At 49.4% G+C, this 23,817-nt stretch overlaps 2 protein-coding genes across 3 annotated transcripts; both read right to left on the bottom strand.

Moving 5' to 3' along the window:
- Positions 1-4,310: 4,310 nt before the first annotated feature.
- Positions 4,311-14,640, bottom strand: MYOZ1 (myozenin 1). Its single transcript, XM_081158191.1, has 8 exons — positions 14,521-14,640; positions 11,789-11,878; positions 10,430-10,534; positions 9,167-9,257; positions 8,144-8,322; positions 6,256-6,505; positions 5,716-5,881; positions 4,311-4,820 (listed from the first exon to the last, which is right to left on the bottom strand). Exons 4-8 carry the CDS (start codon positions 9,237-9,239, stop codon positions 4,589-4,591), a joined length of 900 nt encoding a protein of 299 aa, XP_081014317.1. The 5' UTR covers positions 9,240-9,257; positions 10,430-10,534; positions 11,789-11,878; positions 14,521-14,640; the 3' UTR covers positions 4,311-4,588.
- SYNPO2L (synaptopodin 2 like) lies at positions 12,400-21,830 on the bottom strand. Of its 2 annotated transcripts, XM_081158178.1 has the most exons (4): positions 21,548-21,830; positions 20,208-20,359; positions 19,250-19,764; positions 12,400-16,066 (listed from the first exon to the last, which is right to left on the bottom strand). In XM_081158178.1, the coding sequence occupies exons 1-4, from the start codon at positions 21,650-21,652 to the stop codon at positions 13,896-13,898; spliced, it is 2,943 nt and encodes a 980-aa protein (XP_081014304.1). In that variant the 5' UTR covers positions 21,653-21,830; the 3' UTR covers positions 12,400-13,895. The 2 variants fall into 2 exon arrangements, with proteins under 2 accessions (XP_081014304.1, XP_081014305.1); XM_081158179.1 differs by lacking the exons at positions 19,250-19,764; positions 20,208-20,359; positions 21,548-21,830 and adding an exon at positions 18,027-18,158.
- Between the last annotated feature and the right edge of the window lie 1,987 nt (positions 21,831-23,817).

Below are 23,817 nucleotides of genomic sequence, written 5' to 3'. Positions count from 1 at the left end.
CGGGCTGGGCTGGGCTGGGGGGTGTTAGTACAGCGAACCCCGCCCTGGAATAACTTTAGGGATGTGGCCTTCTTTTCCCAAGTGCCTCAAACTTAGAGCAGTGTCGCCTTTAGCTGAAGCCCCGTTTACCCGGCAGTTCCCTTCTGCAGGCCGAGTAGAGATGGAACGAGCGAGACCGAAATCGACCTTCCCATCTCCTCGTTCCCTTCCTTCAGGAAGTTTTCATCCGTTCTTCCCCTACACCGATTTGCAAATGGCACTTGGTTCCACAGAAATGTTTATGATTATCCGCGAGGGCCACACCCCCATCAGTTTGCCCGACCAAAATAGGAAATAAACGTGGGTGTGCGTTTTAGTGGAACATAAACACAGGTGTTTGAATGCGGAAGGGGATCTCCTTGGGTCGTTTCAACTTCGCACGTGTTGCTTGCTGCCCGGCCGACACGTCCTTAGTGACTCAACACAGCTGTAGGGCTTTGTCTCTCGGCTCTCAGACAACTTTATTATTATTATTATTATTATTATTAATATGTCTATTGATTTCAGAGACAGGGAGAAGGGAGAGGGATAGAAACATCAGTGATGAGAGTCATTGGTGGGCTGCCTCCTGCACGCCCCCTACTGGGGATGGAGCCTGCAACCCGGGCATGTGCCCTGACCCGAAATCAACCTCAATCTCCTGGGTCATAGGTGGATGCTCAACCCCTGAGCCACCCGGCTGGGGTTTTTTATTATTTTTTAAAATATGTTTTTATTTATTTCAAAGAGAGTAAGGGAGAGGGAGCAAGAGAAAGAAACAATGCTGAATCATCCATCGGCTGCCTCCTGCAGCCCCCTTTCAGGGATCGGGCCTGAAACTCGCATGTGCCCTGACCAGGGTCTCCAGCCCTAAGCCCGGATGGGGTGGGTCGTGGGTCCGCGCTCAACCCCTGAGCGACACCGGCGGGGCTCTCAGACAACTTTATACGCAGACTGAGTAGCATCTGGGCACAGAAGGTGGACTTAACGTTGGTCGACAAGGAAGAATAAAACAGAGGGGAACAAATAAGGAAATAGAAATAAATGGAGAATTCATTTTCTTTTCTCAAAGCCCCTGAATAGCTCTCATAGTCTAGACCAGTGCTATCCAGTAGAAATATATTATGAGCCCCACTATGCAACTTAAAATCTCAGCTTCATTTTTAAAAAATAATAAATATGTAATTAATTTTAGTTATTTTTAACCCAACATAGTCAAAATATCATTTCAACATGTAAGCAATATTTTAATTATTAATTGGGTAATTTCCATTCTTTTTTTTTCAGACTAAGTTCTCAAAATCCAGTGTTTATATTTACAGAGCATCTCAATTCGGACTAGGCACATTTTAAGCACTCGGTAGCCAGCCATATGTAGCTAGTGACAACAGTATTAGGCAGCAAAGCCCTGGACCCTCAGCTAGGGAATGAGCTATCTGGGTTATTTTAGGGACACAGTATTATGGGCATATGGTTTATGTAAAAGGAACCATTGGAGTTGCTAACTCGAATGACTGCAGAGGCTAGGCAAGTAACAAAAAAAGATGGCCTGGTGTAAAACAATAGGTAGTATTGGGGACTAGGACCCACTGGAGAGCACATGCTCATATCTAAAAGGGAGCTCTCCTGAGCTCCTGAGTTTAAAACTCTCCTGAGGTTTAAAACAGCGATGGCAAACAGAAGATGTGCATGAGCAGAATAGACAGATAGCTCTGCTGCCAATGTGTGGCTTCTGTGAACTGTGGTATTCAAATGTATGAACCATTTGTGAAGAAAGTGTTTTAACAGAAGAAGAATGTCCAGGCAAATGCAAAGCTTGAGGATTTGACTGGATTTCCAGCTGGATCCTGTACAAGTATGCACTTTAATGCATTAGACCACCATTGCAACTTCTGATAATAATTTGACTTTCAAGTAGACTTTGCTACTAAGGAAATAATTTCACAACCAACCTGGGCTCCCTGTAAATTAGTAAACTTGTATCATGATTTTTTTGTTGTTGTTATATTTAAGATTTCAGACATTCTCAGCTTGGAAAAATTACGTTTCTAGGTTTTTAGAGTTGTTTACTAGCAGACCCTGGAATTTTCTTTTTATCCCAACCTTAAGAGTAGGCATTTAATAATTATTTTATGGTTGGCTGTGAAGTCTCTTTGTCGCATGTGTTATTTGTCTTTGTACCTCCGATGTCTGACCTAATACCTGGTATATAGAGGCACCCAACAAACATTTGTCCTTAATTTTGGGGTGGGCTCACAGACTTTTAAACATGAAAATTTGATGAAAGCTATGGCCCTTAGCCAGATTCTTTCCCTACCCATATTCCCTCAATCCACCTCAGAATTTACTACAGCTTTGGTAGACAGATCTTGAACAGGCCCGTAGCTTCCAACTTCACCTTTGTCTGGAATTGCCAGCAGAGTTAACATTCCTGATAGCAATCTGCAACCAATGAGAGATGGGATTTGGAGGCTAAAAACTCCAGTTCCCTACCCCCTCAATGGGGCAATTCTGAAGTATGATCTACTATAGTGTTTCTCAAAATTTACCAACACATAGGAATCATCTCAAGAGCTTAATAAGCCATCGATTCTTGAGTTTGTACTTTTAACCAAGCTCCCAAGAGATAATCATGCTGCCAGTCCATGGACCACACTTTGAACCATATTTTTCTGAGTCCCCAATGGGATTCAGCCCTAATTGCCCAGACCACCTTTTTTTGGCGATCGTCTCACTCCCTTACACTTCTTGAATTCTGGGATCACCTCCCAAATTAACTATTAGCATCCAAATTTTTGTTTCAGGGTCTCTTTGGGGAGAAATCCAAACTATGACAACACATTCCTTAGAAAAATGCATACAGGAAGAGTTTTGTGTACAACTTTACAGAAAGTATGAATCCCCTGGAAGTTATTTAGGTTGTAAAGGAAAGTTACCAGGGTGTCACGTGACCCAAGATTTATGAAAATTGAATCAGCTTATGCAGAGTCTAGCAACTTAATACAATCTTTAATGGCACAAGAAGTTGGCTGACTTCAACCAGCTCTCAGAATTTATTTTCCCAGAACTTATTAGGTCATTTCTTTTTCTTTTTTTTAAAATCCTCACCCAAGGACAATTTTTCCATTGCTTTTCAGAGAGAGCAGAAGGGGGAGGGAGGGAAAGAGAGAGAAACATCAACATGAGAGAGACACATCGATTGGTTGCCTCCGCACATGCCCTAGCCAGGGCTGGAGATCGAGCCTGCAACCAAGGTATGTGCCCCTGGCTGGAATCAAACCCTGGACCCTTCAACCCATGGGCCAACTCTCCAACTACTGAGCCAAACCACCCAGGGCTAAGTCATTTATTCGTCCTGGTTTGCATCACTCTCACTTTGTGGAACATAGTAGTAAGTCCTGGGATTCTAAAGAAACCCCATGCTTGAAATCAATAAAAAGAGTAATGTTAGTAGTCCCAGGGATGTAAAGTACAGCATAGGAAAGAGTCAGTAATATCGTAATAACTATGTATGGTACCAGGTGGCTACTGGAAATATTGGGGGAACACTTTGTGAAGTATATGAGTGTCTAACCACTATGCTATACTCCTGAACTAATACAAAATGATGTTTAACGTAAACTGTAATTGAAAAGAAAAAAAAAGTAAAGCCAAAGAGTACTATTACTCATTCCTATTGGCTCTCATTGTTTCTTCCCAGTTATAGCACTTTCTGGGCACCACCGCTGTGCCCCTGTGACCCTTAGGTCTTTTCTTGCTGTGTTCATCCAGAGCCACGCATACGATAACTGCAGCCGGTTTCTCCTGCTTCTTTCTGGATTCCACCATGGCTCCCTATTCTATCTCATCCTTTTGGGAATCTATAACCTTTGACACATATATTTCTAAACCCACTCTGGTGTCATCTGGAAATTTTATGGCATGTTCTAGTTCTGTAAAATTGGGTAATCCTGATTATCCCAATTCCTAATCAGCTACATAAAGAAAACTAAGAGCAAGGTCACCAACACCTATTCCCTAACCACAGCACACAATAGCTTCTTAGCTGTGCCCATGTATAGGCTAGCACATGTGTTCGTGCATGATTATTTGCTTTATGCACTATTGAATAAGTATGTCTTCGTAGACACCTATGAATGTGGTTTTGTGGGTGTGGGTGTGGGTGTGGGTGTGGGTGTGTAAGTAACCAGAGCTCAGGTTTGGTTTTGAAATTTGAATAATGAGTGTTTAGTATGTAACTTTAATTAGTCTTTGTGCATTGTTTTCGTCTGCACTCAAATATCAGAGGAAAAATGAGTTCATTTCCTTGAAGTTTATTGACCATTACCGGTGGCAGAGCAAATTCCATGAAAGAGCATGTTCCATACAGAGCAAGTGGAAGGGGAGCTCTGAGTTGGTGAGGACGGACGCTTGGAGTAGGACTCAGAGTGAAAGATGGAAAGGCAGATTTCTCCCTCCTTTCACCCTCCATTCCCAAAAGGTATGGAGGCGGGGGTATCCTGCCCAGCATTCCCTCTCCAAATTGGAACCAGAGAGGGGAAACTTGGTGCAAAGTAGAGGAGGAAACACCTCACAGCTCCTCTGTTTCTCCATCCAAGGGGATTCCAATATCCACACTGTAGTCTACAGGCTCTCCGGAGCTCAGCCAGGGAATAGGGGTTCGATTGAAAGAAGGCCTGTTGGAGAAGCTCTGGTTGTAGAGGACCAAGGGTTCATTCAGCAGGGGCCCCAGGTCAAACTTGGGCATCTGGAAGGTCATGCGTTTGGATGCCTTCTCATATCCTCCATAAGGCATTGCTGTCCTGAAAAGGAACACATTATTTCATTAAATACCAGAACAAAAGGGACAGAGCTTTACCAGTGAGAAGTTACTCTGTTTGAAGATGGGGGAGTCTGTGGTTCTAGTTGGAGGTTGCTTCTGCACTCCTGTTCTCCTCCATTAGCCTCTCATTCCCCCTCCTGGTTTTCCTGGTTTCCCAAAGCTAATATGAGAAAAGGAGTCTAGTTGGTACTAGATAGCCTCATGAGTAGTTGTAACCCAAACCAGCATTTTAGAGAAAGTAACCCCAAACACCGTAGACCCAAGGGTCTGAGGCTACCTTAAATTTCAACATAGAACCCCTACCTTACCTTCAGTGGATAATACATGGTCTAGATGAGAGGAATGAACATTTCCTGGAAAATCCAGGCTCCTTGGGACCAAATGAAAAAGCGCTTTTCTAGCACTTCCCTATCTTGCTTTCACACAAATTTACTATCCATGCTCTAGAGAAGCCCAATGTCAAAAGAACAGATACTTAAGCCTTATTAAAGTAGGGTATAAAGGACTAGAACCATACTGCAGGAACAGCAATGGAATCCTAACCTTGAATAAAAGAAGCCTCAATAGGACTTTAAATGTATAATATAGTATTTATAGTCAAGGCAACCAAGGCTCAGAAGAAGGGCGACTTTCCCATGTCCACACAGCTAATAAGTGGCCTATGAACAAAAATTCAAGCCCTGCCTCTTGGCAAATTTTTCTTTCATCATATTTTGCTGTTTCTCTGAGCTAGAGTGAAAAGAGCAAAGGCCTTCAGTTAGGTCCCCCATGTTCTTCCCATGCCTCCTGAAACATTTGAAGCCAAGTCTTCATCCCAACTAAGGACACAGTGCCACACACTGAGATGCAACCAGTTCCTTCCCCATCACCCCTACCTGTTGAAGGACTTATATTGGGGGAGTTCAGCTTTGGCCCCATAAGCCAGCAGGTCAATGCCAAGTTCTACTTTTTGCTGGGGGTCAACCCCCATGGCTTTCTCCCATGGGGAAATATAGGTCTTGAACACGGTGATATGTTTTCCTTCTCCACCTGCCTGGTCTCCTAGCAGCCATGGGAGAGAAAAGGAAGTCAAATAATAGCAGTTAGTAACCAAGGGAAGTTAGTTTCACACCCCTGCACAAGGGAAGCTGCTGAGGCCAGGGGCCAAAGGTATAAAGTCCTCCTGGTAATTGTATGAGGTTTGTGGAATAATGAAAGCCTGGAGTCAGATCTGTCTCTTAAACTGAAAAACCAGAAAGGTGACTAAGAAACAAGGCTTCTGGGTGAAATAGACACATCTTTCTATTTTCCTGGGCCCAGAAAGTCCATTAAGATGTGTCAGGCTCCCCTTCTCCCTACACCCAATCGAGGCCTCATTCCTAGGGATACCACTGGTCTAGGGACCAGACACATTACTCTTGGGTGAGAATACTTGCCTGTTCCTGTATCGCCAACCCCTGTTGTTCCATCAGCTCCTCCTCTGCCAGTCTGGGCCCCCAGGCCACCTGTACCCCCAGATCCAGATCCAGATCCAGGGCCCTGATGGTGCTGTTGGTCAGAGCCATACTGTCCAGCAGAGCCACTTCCCATTGCCTCGCCTCCACCACTGCCCTTGCTGTAGGAGAATCCCTCACCAGCTGTGCCCAGCTGTCCCCCCACTGTGGGAAGGAACTTCTGGAAGTGATCCTGAAAGACAAGGACAGAGTGAAGGGCATGTTAACAATGAGTATGGGAAATATACAAAGACACAGGCTTGCACACCAAGGAAGATATGATCAGAGACAATGGCCAACCAGAAGACACTGAATCCTCTAAGGTTCTCCCGTCCAATAGATGGATAGTGGATAGCCTGCCTAGGAGGAATGAAACCCTCCGTAAGGGGTAGGAACCCCTGGGCTCAGTTCCTCCAGTTATAACTTAGGATGGTGACAACTCATTCTCAAGACTCCTCTGTCCCATCCTTACCAAGCCAAAGAGGACCAAGAACTTCTGACCAACTAAAATTTGAGATATAGCTTTGGCATGGAGAGCCCAGCCTTATTTTGAAGAACTACAGAGATCTCTGTCCCCTCCCCCTCCTCATCTTGTCTAACAGATAGAACTCTTTTCTCTCTTCCTCTCCCTCTCTCCTCTTGGTGCCTATTGGACCAGGACTTCCTGGCGGTGAAACTATAGTGGGAAAGGAGAAGGGTGGCCAAAAGAGCAACACTAGATTCAGTTCCTAAGCCTAAAAATAACCCACCAACTCCTTCAGGAGGCTCTACTGGCCACCCATCGTGCACATCTCCTTGCTCCACCCAGTGTAACCAGACCCAGGCAGGAAGGAGGGCTTTTGGTCTCCTAAAGTTAGATATAACTGGCTCAGCATTTTTACTCTGCTTCTACATAAAGGCCAATGACATCTATTTCCACTCTCCCCTGGCTGCCCAGGAAAGGTAGAGGGGAAAGGAAATGGAGAAGATGCCCTCCTTCTCGGCTATAACATCTTGTGCCTGGCCCCTCTCCAATCCCGACTTCTCTTTCTCTGAAGGATCCTGATTAGGGAACATAGGATCTTCAAGGATAGTGTCAGTCCCCACAGCTGGGGTCCTTAGATAAAAGAGTGGCTCAAGAAGGGATGGCTATAAAAATTCATTTAACTCTTTCTAGGGTCTCCAGATTTAGCATATAAGGTTATAGGACACTGGCTAAATTTGAATCTTAGATACACAACAAATACTTTTTTAGTATAAATATGCCACAAATATTGCATGGGACATATTTATATATGAGAGTATCCATTGTATATCAGAAATTCAAATTTAAATGAGTGTCCTATATTTTAAATTTTAATTTAATTTTTATGTCCCAACTCTTTTGGAGGACATACTTATACTAAAAAAAGCATTTATTGTGTATCTGAAATTTTAATTTAAGTGTCTAGGGTTTTTAAAAAATTTTTTATGCTTATGTCTAAAATATTGAATGGGACATGCTTTACTAAAAAATTATTTGTGTGTATCTCAACTTTAAAACACAGGGCTGGGCTTCCTCTGTTTTATCTGGCAACCCTATCTTTAACACTAACCCATACTGGGAAGGAATTTTCTCCCTGAGGGTGTGGTACTCCCCACCCACCTTCATTAGCTCTGAGATAGAGACTGAGTTCCAGAGGTGGGCTGTAACTCACCCTGGAGCTGTTGGGGACTCACTATATCTGGGGGTTTTAATGGGCTTTTAAATTGGCAGGAAGGGGAGGTTGGTGGTATTTTGGAGACTCAGGGCCTACCAAGAAACTTTCAGGAGGGGCACTAGGCTTTGAGAGTAGTAAAGTTCCGAACTCACCATTGAGCTGTCAGAGAAGACATCGGGGTGGTTTTCATAGATAAATTTCTCCACCCGCATCTGCCGCAGTTTGAACATCTTAGAGCCCCGGTTAGTGAGCAGTGACAGCTCCTCCAACATCACATCCCTTGGGACACTGATCTTCTTGCCCAGGTTCAGGCCCGAGCTCTCCTGTCCACCTTTTAGGGAGGTGGGGAGGAAGAGGCAAGGGAAAGAGGAAAGTAGGGTTTTCTGGGCCCAGAATACAGATGCCATCCATAACTAAGTGTGTGTGTCCCAGCAGAGACTGCTAAGGGAAGCAGATGCTGTCCGCAATGTCCGATCAAACTCTGTCTAGTTTGTGAGGGATTTTGATTTCCTGGGTTTGAAGTTGGAGACAATGCATGGGAACTGGGGTGCAGAGTGGAGATAGTGGAAATACTAGAGAAAATGAATGGGGTGAAGGGGACATTGGCATGGCGTTATAGGGCAAATAAAGTACATCATAGATGGAAGCCACTGGGGAAACTGTAGCCTGAGGGAAAGTCCAAAGGCCAACACCGTGTGGAGTTGGCCACCATAGTATAGACTCCTGCCTTACCTCCCTTCCCTACTCTTCCCCTCAGTGAACTCTGGCTGCAAACAGTCTGTGCAGTTTTCCATTTTAAATACATGCACAGGCTTCCTAGCTTTGGGGAAATAAGTAAGGAGATTAACCATTTATTGAGACCTAACTCTGTGCCAGTTTCCATTGTATATATTTTCTTCCTTAAACATACCTCACTGACCTGTGGGTCCCGTAGTCCTGGACTTATACTGGGTAATATGGCAGGGATATTATTGTCTCATATTACAAGGTGAAAAGTGTGGAAAGGTGAGTAATGTTGAATACTTTCTCCTGTCCCACCATACCATCCCTCACCCCACCCTACCCCTGAATCCCTCTTATCTCTTCACCCTAAGATATATATAATCTTATGATATTTCTGGGACTGATACCCTTAATAAGAAACCCCATGCTAGGCAGGTGCAAACATGCCATACCTCCAGTGAGTTCCATGATCAGCTTGCTAGGTTTCCTCTTTTTATTGGGGGCTGGGGTTCCTGAGAGTGGCATTGTGGAGGTGGATTCAGCCTGGATGGGAGGGGAAGGGGGAGTCGAAAGATGAACAGGGAAAGGTGATTGGGAAGGGTGAGTGTCTACAGTAAGGCAGCACTGCTTAACCTGGAGTCAAGAGCTCCAGGGAACAAAATTTCATTAGATTTTCAAAGAAATATATATTCCCTCAAATGGCGAAAACTCACTGCTTTAGGGAGTTTTCTTCTCTTGGGAGGCGGGGCAGAAACTATGGATGAAGCCTTTGCTCCTACTTTCTCCCAACCTCTCTGCAGCTGTTTTACAAAGTGCTGGTGCACGCATTAGGAACACAGTGTGTATGGGGGGCCAGGGGCTAAAACAAATAACACATAGGCAGGACAATGCACCCAGGTTTCATCGGCATGATCTGAAGTTTTTATTTGCATGGGGATCTCAGATTAGGGCTGTCATCCCGAGCTCTGGTCTCTCCTCAGTCTTCCCCAGTCCCCAAGGGGGCAGAAAAATGTTCTGCCAGGCTTGAGATCCAGCCAGAAACATTCTCCATAGGAAGGAGAGGTTGTTGCTCCTCCATTGGGCCAGCTGGAATGTGGCCTGGGAGGTCACAGCAGTGCTCCCTGTTCCTGTTCAGTCACTCCTGCCCCAGACCCCAGAATTGGAGAAGGGGGGTGGGTCAGACGACATTTGAACCTTGATGCATGTCAACTCAGCAATACCATAGCAGTGGGAATTTGAGGGAGGACAGGAACATAATAATGGCATCTGGCAGTGAAGGGGGACAAGCTGGGAAAGATACGGACCAGTTCCTCCTTGACAGAAGTTGGCGACCAGCAAAAATGTTGTCTTCTGCTGAGTCCTGTCTCACAACACATCTGTAGTTCACTAACTTAGTGGGGTCTGCTGAGGTCAGAGTCCAGGAACTGCTAAATGGACTCCCCCGGTACCTCTCAGCCTCAACGAGGTTTTCTTCTATCCAGCCCCTTAGACCCCCTTCTCATTCCTCCAGTGCCTCCCCAATATCTCTATTCACCCCATCCTCCTGGGCCCCTCTCCTTCCAACTCTCTGTGGCTCCCCTGAACTGGACAGCTGGGAGCTGAGCATAGACGGGGGAGAGGGCAACCACCCCAGGATCAAGGGTCACTATTCCGCACAGACACAACAGCCAACAGAATGGTCTCCAGCCCCTCTGGTCATAGAGTTGGAGACTTACCGGTTGCTCAGGCGGTGGTCAGCTCTCCCTGGGGCCCAGCAGCTCAGGAGGACTGAGCGCTGTGACTGGAGAACCCGAGCTGGGCAGGCGTGGGGGAAGCACTGGCTGTGGGGGAGGGGGGTGGTTATTAATAGAGATGATGAGCGCAAGCAGCTCAAATGGCACGGGGTACTGAGACCCTGGAACCAAGATCCCGCCCTCTTTGCCCAGAGGCTCAGGAACGAAGGAAAGGCCTTTGGGATTCTCCCACTAATCTCCCTGGATCAATCTGCCCAGGGACTCCCTTTCGCTTGACACATAGAGTCTGAGATCCACAGAAGCATTGAGGAAGAAATTGAAAACTGAGGAGAGAGGAGGCAGGCAGCAAGTGGTAGACAGGAATTCAGAGTGGGAGAACATGTCCGGAGAGCCACTCAGAGCCCATCTAGGCCGCAGCTGGAAGGACATGTGGGTGCATTTTGGGGGTGGGAACGCTTATGGCTCTGTGTTTGGGAAAGGGAAGTCTGTTCACAATGGAACTACTCTTTGAAAGTTCCTGGGTGGTTTGATCTTTCCTCTGGAAGGGCCAGATCTTAGCAGATTAAGGGACAAAATTAACCAAACCCAGTGCTTCTTAGGCTGTAAGAGAAGATGTGGGAAAGACTTGACCGACTTCTGCCTTTTCACCTCCATTTGCTGTTGGGGTGCTCAGTTCAGCCTACTCTGCAGGATAGATGTTGATATCTCTCTGAGAAGTCCATGAAGGCTCTGACCTGCCAAGGCCTTACTCTCTGAGATTCCTACTTAGACTTTTCTTCAAAGGAACACCCCCCCCATAGGATCTGGACTGTCCCGTGTGCATTGTTCCAGAGGAACGTCTGGGCAGGAGCACTAGCTTTAGAGCCCTCTTGTGAGAAGCCTGTCATTTGCCCAGCCCCTCCCTCAGTAGCTCCATGAACACCCTTGATCCCTCTCTACCTCCTGCTTAGGTCCTGGAGCCACCCTGTTGTGGCTGCTTTAAGAAGTGGCTTTGGTAGCTCCCAGAATACTCCCCTGTCCCTCTGTGAACTCTCCATTCCTCCTGACATGCCCTTTTCCCATCCTAAACTTTTCAGGTTCAGGCTAGGGGCTGAAAGGGCTTCCAGTTTTCTGTAGTTGGCCTCTTCCCAGACCAGTTTAGCCTCTAGATCCCTCATCTTTTGTCTTCCTTCTCCATTTCCTCCCAACCCAAAGAAGCAATTAGAAGAAAAAACATAAATAGTAAACAGTGATTTCATCATCACTACCATCCTCCTCTCAAAAACAAAAACAAACTAAAATTTTGGTCTCCTGTGACTGATTACCTAAAACTGCCAAGTGGGTGAAAGACAGAATACTCACCTTGTGCTCTCTGGGCCCTTCCTTTGGAATTCTGTGTACTTAGGAGCATCTGGGTCCTGAGCCTGGTTAATGGCACAAATTTGCCCCCTGCTGGTAAAATCGAAGCAAAGGCACTTTCCTTCTCAGAAATATTTAATTCTAGTTTGCCTCTCGTGCCTTCTCTTCTTTATTAGTCTCAATCCCCACTATCTGTCCTCTCTATTGTTATTCCCCCTCCCACCCCACCTTCACCTCCAACCATTGTTTTCCCATGGAAACATGGTTGCGTCCTCCAGGGAGCTAGGAAATGTTGATGGCAAAAGGCTCAGAAGGCCTTTCCAACTTCTCTTAGTTTGGGAAGTATGGAGCAGGAGATTGAAAGGGGGAGACTCTGGATGGGGAATGTGGGGAGAGGGAATCAAGGGGAGTGGTGGAAGTGGCTAAACAGAAATGGGACAGAATTGGTAAAGAAGAGCAAGAAATCTGGGGTAAAGGGAAAAGGGTGAAAATAGGAGGGCAGGAATGGAGAAGGAGATCAGGAATCAGGAGATCAGGGGAAGGAGTGAGCGATCAAGAAGAGATCAGGATTTGGGTATAAACCTAGAAGAGATGACAGCAACAGAAAGTGTGGGGTATAAGTTTATTCTTGTGCACAAACAAAAGTACTGTGACTCACACCCAATATGCAAAGGAAATGATCAGTTTCCAGATCAAGCAGCAAATGTGACCCTTGGTAGTCATGGGTGAGAGGGGAGTCTACACTCCTCTAGGATCAGGGGTCAGGACCTGAAGCTGGAAAGGAACAAGAGCTAGGGTGTGAGGGATGGATTAGGAATACAAAGAGGTTTGGCTCTGGGTGTTTCCTTGCCCTTTCCCTGGTAGTCAGGACACGGTGCAGAGACAGAGGGATAGGCTCAAAGGAGGTAGCACAGATACCAACTGTTTTTTCAACACTCAGCATAAACTCTCACATCCCCCCACCATCATCCACTTCACCCTAACAAATACATTCTTCTCCATCACATTTCCCCCAACCCTCCTCTTGTACACAGTTGGTTTCTTGTTACCTAAATTTACTCTCTGCCAACACTGCATTCTCACTCTCTCACCATGCTCTTCTTTGTGGCTCAATCAATTTCATTAACTTCTGCTCTGCTCCCGGTTCTGCCTCAGTTTCCACCCCATGGCTCTCTTCTTTCTGTCTGTCTTAGGTTTATGAGGAAATGAAGCCCATGATTTGTTCATTCTCAGAAGAACTTTTTCTTTTTGTTCACTCCTTGGGTGCTTGCTGCTCATCATGGGCCTCTCAAGTTGCTGTCTGAAATCCGGCAGAACAGAATTCTGAGTTCAATTCCTGATCTAGCGGGTATAACTCAGCCCATACAAACTGCCTTGGTCCTTCAAGTCTTCTCATACTCCATAACTTTCACAAGATGCTGCATACCAGCTACAGATGCTAGTTTTTAACTCTAGTGAATCTCTTTCTCCCCACTAGACTCTGCCTGCGGGGTTATCTCACCCTGCTTTCGTCAGCGCAAGGGTGAGACCCACACTAGATCTTTATTTAGATCTCTCCTCTTACTCTTGCCTCAGACAGAAGAGCACATCTGTGCACGCACACACACACACACTGGCACACATACACGCCTAGGTATATGCCAACCAAGTTTGGGAAAGGTGAGTAGAGAGTAACTGTGCAAACAAGAATCAATTCAGTTCCTTTGCTGCCCACCTGGTGGGGAGCTTCTTGCTTGAGCTCTCAGTGGTAGCTTCTCCCTGTGCCTCTCATTGAATGTCATGAGGCTCACAGAGAACAGAACAGAGTAGAGAAATAGAGACCAGTGGGGGAATACGGGTGGAGAGACCTAGAGATAAAGACAGAGATCTGGGCAAGAAACTACAGAGACAAAGAGAAACACAGATACCAAAGCAGAAATATTAGGTTGGAAAGCAACAGAGAGGTTGGGAGTCTGGAAGAAGTGGGGGATGGGATACCAACTCCAAAACTATCTCTGGCAGGAGGGAATTTAACCTCCAGATGCCTGAGAGGGGGGGTGCATTGGGCAGGAGAAGCGACTTTAGGAACTGGATGTTCCACCTCTCCTTGGTCCTGGGAGCTGTGCCCTGCTCAGTGGTGGCCTGCCCCAGGCCTCCACACATGAGCCTGCAATCCCGTTTTGGTGGCTGAAAAACGAGGCCTGGCTACCTGGAAGCCACAGGAGCTGGGGGAGGCCCCAAGACCCCTGGGAGATTCTGGAGGAGGGGCTGGGCTCAGGACAGGGACTGAGGCCAGCTCTGCCCTCCAGATGGGCTCATCCAATGTAGTGGCTGCTCGAGGGGCAAGCACAGTGGGGGCCAGAGGCTCTGCAGTGGGCTGGGGTGCTGGAGTGGAAAATCGGCGGATCTCCTGGATTCGGGCAGTTTTGGGGGGCCCTGAGGAGGTGGGGCCAGGAGTCTGGGGAGCCTCATCAAAACAGAACATTGCAGTTTTAAGTTGGTAGGGCTGGTGCCGCATGAAATCCAGAGCCTTGATGCCCTGCTTGGGGGTTGCCCGCGGCCCCTGGGATTGGGCCTTATTAGGGAGAGTTCGGGCAGCTTGGGGGAAAAAAGGTGAGAGCAGTGGGTTGTAGGCAATAGGCGGTGGGGCACGGATGTTGGGTGAGTATTTCCAGGAAGGGGGCAGCGAGGGAGTAGGAGAAGGGCTGCGGGGCCGAGGGCCAAGGCCGGGACTGGGCGTAGCTTCCACCACATACCTGTCTGCTCGGCTTTGCCGCTTGGCAAATAACTCCCCACCCCTTCCCTGCAGCCTGGGCGGCTCAGGGATTCCCGCAGAGGGGGCCGCCCCGTTCACCAGCCCATCAGGGAACCCCCGCGCCGAGGGCTTAGGAGCCACGGGGGGTGGAGTCTTAGGAGGCATCGGGGGCGGGGTCTTGGGAGCCACGGGGGGCGGGGTTTTCGGTGCCACGTGAGGCGGGGTCTTGTAACTCCTGCCCCCTGGTGGCTGCATGAAGTTGCAGGCTTCGGCCCCGAGGCTCAGCGCATCCTCCTCAGGGCCCGATTCCGCGCCCCCGGCCCGGGGTTTTTCATCCAGGTTCTGCACCAGCGACAGGAGCTCGGGGTTGGGCGAGTTCTTCGTCTCCTCGTTTCCCGGCCGGAACATCTGCTTCCGGGTGCCCCGCCGCCGCGCCTCCTGGAGGATGCCTGTGCGCACGGCGGGCACCGAGATGCGCTGCTCGCGAGCGCTGGGGGGCTCGGCGGCCGCGGGGCCTGCGGCGGGCGCCTCGGGGCGCGCAGCGGGTCGCGGAGGCGCCGACAGGAAGATGGAAGCGGTGGAGGTCATGGCAGCCGTGCTAGGGGGAGCGGGGGGCTCTGCGGCCCCGCCTGGCGTCACGGGACGATTGGGGGCTGGGATATACAGGGAGCTGGTGGCCGTCACGGGACCTGAAGAGCGTGGGGTGCTGGGGGAACTGGAGGCTGACAGGTGGCTGGGGACCCCCGAGGTGAAGCTGGGCAGAGGGGCGGACCCCTGAGGAGAGGACAGGAAAGGGGGCGGGGCGGGGCTGAGGCTTCCCAGGCTTTCGTTCGTCCTCTTGGGGGCCACGGGCCGGAAAATAACCGAGGTGGTACCTGGCCGCTGCACCTGCAAGCCCGGGGTAAAGGGCCTGGCTGACCTGTTGAAGATGCTCGGGGCTGGGGAAGGGGCTCCACCGCCGGGGAGGAGGGGCCTGGGGCTGGCTAAAGGGCCCGGCGACGGGGGCAGCGCTGCCGCCTCGGGCGGAGCGCTCCGGGCCCTAGGGGGCGACTGCGGGCCCCGCCCGTCGAGCTCGGCGGCCGGACCGCCCCCCGCCGGCTCCTGCGAGCTGGAGGCCGCGCGCTGGCGCTGCTGCTCGAAGAGCTGGACGCCCCTGCCCGAGGCCTCGGTCAGCTGCCCGGCCGGGCCCGCGCCCTGGCCCCGGCCCTCCGCCGCGCCCGAGCCCGGCCTGGCCAGCTCCATGTCCAGATAGGGGCTGTCCCAGTCGGACTGGTTGGTGAGGCTGCGGGCGTCGGAGAAGGCCTCCTCGTCCAGCTCGGACTCGCTCGTCGGGGGGACCCCGTCCTCTTCCTCCTCGGCGCCCGTCCCAGCCGCAGACCCGAAGCTCACCAGGGTGTACTTCTTGGCCCTCTGCCGCCTTTTCTTAAACATAAGCACGCCCTTGGAGTGGGGGTTGGGGGCCGCGGTTAGCAGGGATGCGATCGTTCGGCATTTGGTCTTGGCCTCCTTCACACTCTTCTCTTGAAGGCTCTCTGCCCGCTGCAGTTCTGAGGGGGCCGGGGGGAAAGTGCGGTGAGCCCCCCCGTCCTGTTTCCCAGGGCTCCCGCCCCCGGCCCGCCAGCTCCCGCAGCCCCCCACCTCCTGCCTTCTCACTGGCCCGACCCACGGCGCCTCCTGCCTGTGCGAAGTCCTCTGACTCGGGAGCAGATCGGAGGGTGAAAGGTGAAGCCAAGGACAGTTAAAAGGAAGGCAGGGTCCAGCTGCCTGTCCCCACACCACTGTGACACAGTTCCCCTCTCCTCCCCCTACGCTGCTCCCATCTCCCCAGAGATGTGCTCCTACCCCCCCCCACATTCCTCCCCTGCCTCCCTCTGTTCCTGGCTGACAATGGAGGGGTGGGGTGGGGTTGGGGGGTCCACTTCCCAGGCAGAAAGATGGGGCAGGTTCCAGGGAGAGAAAAGATGAGAAGGGACACTTTTCTCTCACCACAGAGACCACATTAGGGCGCCTCTCAGAAAGTTTGGGACTTACTCCCTTACCCCTATGATAAGGACACAAAGGATCCTTAGCAACAAGGATCTTCATTCACAATTCCACCTCCATCATGCAGTCCACATTATATACATTCATAAAAATAACTCCCACTACACATCATTTCAACAAGAATATGGGGCTAGTAAAAGCCAGCTGTGGGCATATTTTCTCCTGTACTTTTCTCTCTCATTTATGTATCCCCAGGTTATATATGCCCTAGTTCGGTCCACACGTGTATTTACACAAAAACACATAGAGTCACTTGAATATATTCACACGCATGCACACTCCAGGTGACCGTTTTTCCCAAAGTTCCCCCTTTCCTAACAGTTTGAACAAAATTTTAGAGCCGATATTGGCCTTCCAAGTGCCAGGCACTCTTCTGTACCTCACACCCCTGCCACTCACTCCTCTGGGCCTCACACCCCTGCTACTTACAGCCAAGGGCAGTGTCAGATCCGAGATGCGGGAAAAGCCAGAGTGCTGCTCTCCGAGGCAGTCCTCCAAATCATTAGGATACCTCAAGGTCACAGACTAAATATATTCACCTTTTCCCCCAGCCGAGGGTGGGAGTGGGGTAGTCTTCTTTAGGGGCCAGCCTTCTAGGTAGAGAGCTCAGGTAGCCACTACCAGGCAGGCACGAAAGAATTATATACTAAGGGGGAGGCAGGGCAGGGCTTCCCATGCCATGTGGGGCCTGGGAGGTGGAGCCCGGAAATGAGAGAGGCTGCCCTGCTGCTGGGACCCTGCCTTGGACTCTCTGACCCATGATCCCCAGTTCCTCCTAAAAAAATTCTCAAAATTCCATCTACTTTTTACTCAAGATACCAAGCTCCTTTCCAACTAGGGCTCTCATTGTGCCCATCCCAACATTTATACCACAGAAGAGTACTGTGAATGAGAGAGACACGTTAGAGTCAGAGTTCGGCTTAGGTGTTCGGTTTGGGGAGAATTACTTCACTTCATTGAAGTTCAGTTTCCTCATCTGTAAGTGAGAATGATAACAGCTACCTCATAGGGTTGCTATGCGGATTAAGTGAGATAACGTAGGTAAATTTAGCATTTAACAGTAGCCATAAGTTCCACTGTGAGTAACCATTACTATCAAAACTCTTGACACGAGCTACACCTGTATACAGACACTTCCTTGCTCACACATTTTCTCCCATAGACTCCCACATACAGGCCTTAATATATTCATAGATTATTCACACTTCTCTCTCATACACACTCTCTCCCCTTGAGTCTTCTGTAGCTCATGTGGTCACAAACCCCTCTGGCACGTGACCATAGCATCAGCCCATTCTGAGAAAGGGTTTGTGAAATTTTCCTTAGAAAGGATAGAAGAGGAAGGCAAAAAGGAGAAACAGCTAAGGGAGTAAGACCCTTCCCAGAGATCTCCCTTCCTAAACTGCTGATGTCTTCCCCTGCATTCTAGAAGCCAGAACTCTCTTGGCTATGGGAGGGTGGTACCTGCATAGAATGGATCCTGTAGCTCAGGAACTGGGCCTGGGGCTTTGTTGGAGCTGGCTTGGCTGAGGGGCTCTTGGCTGATGGGCTCAAAGGTTTCCATGCTGAGAAAGGCAGTGTTGGCTGGAGCAGGACCAGCTTGAGCCACCCCCCATGCCTTTTAAAGCCCCTTTGTCTTGTCCCCAGAGCTGGCAGCTGAATGAGCTCACTATGCTATTTTTGGAGCCTGTCCCCCTCCCTTCTCTGGCCTGCTCCACAAGCCCCGGTGTGATAGACGTGGGCACCTGCCTACCCTTCCCCCCACTCCACCCCACTGGACAATGAGGTCTGCTTGGATAAAAATATCCCTAAGTCACTAACTACAGTCTCACCCAGCATGATGGAAAGGGAGATTGCTAAAATGAGAATTGGGGATAAGCATGGGATCCTGGGCATGCATCTGGAATTTCTTTGTGGTCTATTGGACATTCTCAGGGATGTCAGACTCTAAACTGTCCTGTCCTTAGCCTCTAGTCCAGACTTAGAGACACAAAATTCTATGGATCATGAGTCAGAATGGCGGAGGGGAGGAATGAGAGATAAGAACTACAGGGGTGATCCTGAGATTTCCAAGGAGACAAGAAAGGGCTCTGGGGAGAGGCATGGGAGGCACAGGACAGGGAGAAGGTTCACTCTTAGACCTCGTTCTGTAGCTCACATCAAAAATAGCAGAGAGCTTGAGATAAGCGGAACTGGTTTTTTTCTGCCCAGGCCTATACAATCTTGCCTGAGATAAAGAGTTGAAGATCCCTCCCTCTACCACTTCCTAGGAACTCATGACTATCTCATAGCCTCCCAGCCCCAGGAGTCCTGATTGAACTTACAGATGTCAAAGGTAGCTCTGACTTTATGCCTACAATTAACACCAAAGAGCCCCTGAAGCCATACCCTGCTTCAAAATACTTCCCTGCCCTATATCTGGCACCCAGCAAAATTATAGCAGCAACAAGCAAACCCCTCAGTGATTCATGTCCCTTTCCAACTTCCCTACTTACCCTGTTTCTGGGTTGGGTGGAACCACCTGTACCTTTTTACCCCACTAGTTCAAACAGCAGAATAATGATTTCCCTCTCCTACTCATCAGTCTTCTCCACTTGTCCCCAAGACTATATCCAAGGTTATGAAGGGGGAGATTTAGGGCTCAGATTAAAAGATCCTGGCTAGGGAAAAAGGGTTCAGGCACTCACTGGCTTGCTTGGCCTTCTCGGTGTAGGTGGTAGTAAGATCTTCTGCCACCGGGTGGGAAACAGGCCCCACCATAGGGATGAGATGAGGGCCAGGCCGGAGGGGACCATGGGGCAACAGCAGGGCCTCAGCTGGGGGTGGCTTAAGGGTTGTCCCATTCTCCGAAGATGGGGAGCTCACACGGCTGTCACCCTGGTTGGAAGGACCAGGCACAGCAAGTGCCAGCTCTGCAGGGCTGTCAGACAGGTAGACCTCATCAGGTGGGGCTCCCGGAGGGGAGGGCCTTGCGGGGCCTCGGCGGCGGGGGCGGCGGGGCTTCTCCTGGGTGGCAGGGCCATCAGCATCGCTGTCTGTTTCTCCGTAGTAAGCCTCACTGTCAGGGGGTGAGAGGAGGCTCCCGGGCTGAAGAGGCTGGGGAACTGGAGCACCAGGGGGCTCAGGACTCAGCGGAGACAAGGGTGACAGCACCTGAAGCTCACCGGGGGGTGGAGACCTCAAAGGCCCTTCATCTTCTACCCTGGGGAGATGAGAGAACTTGAGAAACGGGCTGCACGGCCCACAGCTAGAGTGGCCTGGGGGGGGGGCGAAGTTCGGGGAGAGAGGGGATGTAGGTGGAATGGGCTGGGAAGAGTGGCAATCTGAAGACAAACTGGGAAGGAGACAAGATGTGCTCGGAGGGCTGTGAGTGGAAATGGCTTTCAGGGAGATGGTAATGAGACAGGCAGGGGTTGAAGGAGGCCCCCACACTCAGATACCCACTTGACACCCATCCCTAGGTTACAGATACACCCAAGCCCTTTGGGAGGCCCACACTAACATCTATATTGCATCACTAACTCATAAGCAGAAACAGGTTCTTGTTAGTCGCTGAAGCCAGGCCAGGGATACACAGAGGAAAGTCAGGCAGTGGGAGCTCTGGACGAGGGGGACCGGGTGGGTTGGGTTGAGAGGAGTCCATACCTCTGCACAGTGAGGACAAGTTGATTCCCTGAGGCATCAATGAGGCTCATGGCGCTGGCATGAGAGAGACTGGTGCAGGAGACCCCATTGATGGCCAAAAGCTGGTCCCTCTCTCGGAGTCCTGCTCTGCCAGCTTGGCTCCGTCTTCGGATCTGAGAAGGTGTTGGAGGAGAGACTGTAGGTGAGGGGAGCTCCAAGGAGGAGCAAAATGCAAGGAGTTAGGACAGGAAGGAGCCATGTGTGGGAGGGATTTTACTTCGCAGGCTAAGAAAGGGTGGAGGGGGTATGGGACTGCAGTTCAGGGGCCTTCCTAGAGGGCAGAAGGTGCAGAGTGGAGGGAGTAATACATTACATGAGGGGAAGTAGGGTAATCACCGAATGAGAGGGCTGGGGGCGAAGGGCCAGGAACCAGAAATGCTGGCTTTCCAAGGTTTTCCTCTAAGGGCAGTATCTATACTAGCCAGTAGTTCTCTCCCAGGCCTTGGAATCCGAGGCACTCTTATCTATCTACATAGTCACAATTTTAGAACAGTATTCCAGAGTGGAGGGAGTCCTGCAAATTCTGGGAGACTGTGATTGTGTGTGTGCGTGTGTGCCCTGGTGGCTATCATTTACTGAGCGCTTACTAAATGTTAGGCATGGTGCTAAGCACTCTACATGTATTATTGCATTTAATCCTTAGAATGGTTCTATGAAGTAGGTGCCATTATTACCCACATTTTACAGCTGAGAAAAGTAAGCCTGTACGGTGAAACCAAAAGGATAGCAACTTCATCTGACAGGACAGATCTTGCCATTACCCTCCTAGCACCAAAAAAAGAGTCTTGCCTAGTGAGAAAGGATCTGGCGTAGGAAAAGAGGAGTACTGAAGGCATGGGCTGGGCAGGGCAGGGCAGGGCAGGGCAGGGCAGGGCAGGGCTAGGCTGGGCTGGGCTGGGCTGGGCAAGACAGCATCAGCTCATCACATATCAGTTTAGTTAGAGAGAAATTAGAACCTTCCCTACATTCCTGGAGTTTGTGGTAGAGGCACAGACCCAGGAGAGTCAAGACTGGGTGGCCAGACCTGGGCCTCTGCTGCTAAGGTGCTGCAGGGAACTGAGACAGTCTTTCTTTGCTACCAAAAACCAATAGCCTTTTCCAATAGCCCCCACCCCCACAGGAAGCCTGTGCTCACACTCTGCTCCCCCCGCCGAACTTTAACATGCTTCCCTGCCCACCTGCCCACCCCCACTCCTCTTCACAGCTCCCCACTTCTCCCCCATATGCCACCACAGGACTCTTCCCAGGTTCCCTTGGGTTCCCCCTTTCCCTGAAACCTCAATGTAGGGACTTTCCCTTACCTTGGACACCTGTAAGGGTTTCCTCTGCTCGGCCCCACCCTGAAGTCGGAAGCCCCAGGGGGCTCCCCCTGACAGTGTGACCAGCACCTCCTTCTCCGCACCCATCGCTCAGGTTGGCCTATGGCCCTAAGAGTCTGGACAGTGTCCCAGGGAGAGAAGTAGAGGTGCTGGTACCCCGTCCGGCCTGTCTGGCTGTCCTGCTCCTGCTGCCCCAGGCCTTCCCCCCCACACCACACACCACACACCACACACCACAGGCAGGCAGCTTGGCCCTGGGATCAGTACAGTCCAGCACACGTGTCCTGTCAATCGAAGTTGTGCTCAAAATAGTTGCCGGCTGTACTCCTCTCCCTCCCTCAGCTGAACTACTCCCAGAGCTAATTATAGTAAAAACTTCTGCCCTCTCCTGTCCCCCATTCTCCTGCAGGGGCCTTTCACTCAGGACTCCGAGTACTAGCTCTCGGGGCTCTATAACTCATGTACACCTTTTCAGGGACTGTGGCTTCCCTGATAGGATCATGGGCTAATTCCAACTGCTTTCCCCCAAAGCTCATTTCAAAGTGGCAGCAGCAGGGGCTTCAATTCCAGAGCGAGGAATGGCTGGGTTTGTCCCACAAGTTCTCAAGTTTCCAAGAAAAGAGTGCCCCTTCCTACGTGAATCTACCTATTAATCAAAATGGAGATCTATATCCCACTGCAGTGCTGGGCGCAATTTAGGGGAATTCTGATCAGCCTTGCCCCAGCTGAACTGTTGACTGTTCCATAAAGCCTTTCATGCCCATCTCCTGACTCCCTACCTATACAGTAGGCCTTTCTTTTCTGGGCAACAGATGTATCAACATATTTCTATTGTTGTATTTCTCAGCCAATATTATAATTTGTTTATATGCCTGTCTCTCTCTTAGATTGTGAGAAACTTGAAGGCAAAGACTGTGTGCAACAGCCAATTAACAGCCCACAGAACAATGACAGATGTAAATAGTGCTCAATAAATGTTTGCTAAATTAAAGTACCTCTTACAATACATAGGTGGTCATGGAAAGGTGAATACAGATAGGTGTGCATAAACATGCCAACCCATGGTAATAATAAAATCCCTACTTATTTTTAGGTTTCCATTACATGAATGTGCCCTATGTTACGAGATCTCTGTTATAAAACATAATGTTATGGTGCTGTAATTATTAAAGGCTACAGCGTTTCCTGGAATAGCTGTTCTGCTAGTGTGTCAAATGCTGTTTGCCTTGGTGTATGTAGTCATAGAAAACACCTGGGATACAGAATCAGATCTGGACTTGGATTCTTGTTCCATCATTTATTAGCTGAGTGACCTTGGGCAATTACTTTACCTCATCAGTAAAAAGAGTATCTAAATATCCATTCATTCACTATTCAAACATTTATTACATGTTAGCTACATGTAAGCCATAGTGCTATACCAGTGGCTTTAATTTAACCCTCAGTGCACATTGGAATCACCTGGAAAACTTTTAAAGCTACTGGTTCCCTAAAATAAGACAGCATATAGAATTAGATGATTGTGTAATGAAAAAAGTCTATCAATCTATATATATATGTGTGTGTGTGTGTGTGTGTGTGTGTGTATTTTTCTTAGGCCTCAGCCTTAGGGATTCTGATTTTATTGGTCTGGTTCCTGATATCGACATTTTAAAAAGCACCACAGCCCGGCCGGGCATGGCTCATCGGTTGAGCCAGGATCTAGGATCCAGGCGATCAGGGTTTGATTCCCAGTCAGGGCACATGCCTGGGTTGCGGGCTCGATCCCCAGTTGGGGGGGGAGCGCAGGAGGCAGCTGATCAGTGACTCTCTCATCATTGATGTTTCTCTCTCTCTCTCTCCCTCTCCTTTCCTCTCTCTGAAATCAATAAAGATATATTAAAAAAAAAAAAAGTTTAAAAAGCACCACAGATACCCTGGCTGGTGTGCTTCAGTTGGTTGGGCGTCCTCCTGTGTACGGAAAAGTTGCTGGTTTGATTCCTGGTCAGGGCACATGCCCAGGTTTCAGGTTCGATCTCAGGTAGGGGGTGTGCAGGAGGCAGCCAACTGATGTTTTGTTTTCACATCGATGTTTGTTTTTCTCTCTTTCTGTCCCTCTTCCTTCCTCTCTCTCTAAAAATCAATTTACAAAATTTAAAAAACAAACTAACAAATAAATAAAAAGCACCACAGATTATTCTAATATGTAACCAAGATTGAGAACCATAGCAGGATACAGAAAGCAGTAAAATGCAACAGATCAGCCTCTATCA

This window comes from Miniopterus schreibersii (genome assembly GCF_964146895.1).
Source record: "Miniopterus schreibersii genome assembly, chromosome: 14".
NCBI lineage: Eukaryota > Metazoa > Chordata > Mammalia > Chiroptera > Miniopteridae > Miniopterus > Miniopterus schreibersii.
This window is presented reverse-complemented; position numbering and strand designations above follow the sequence as displayed.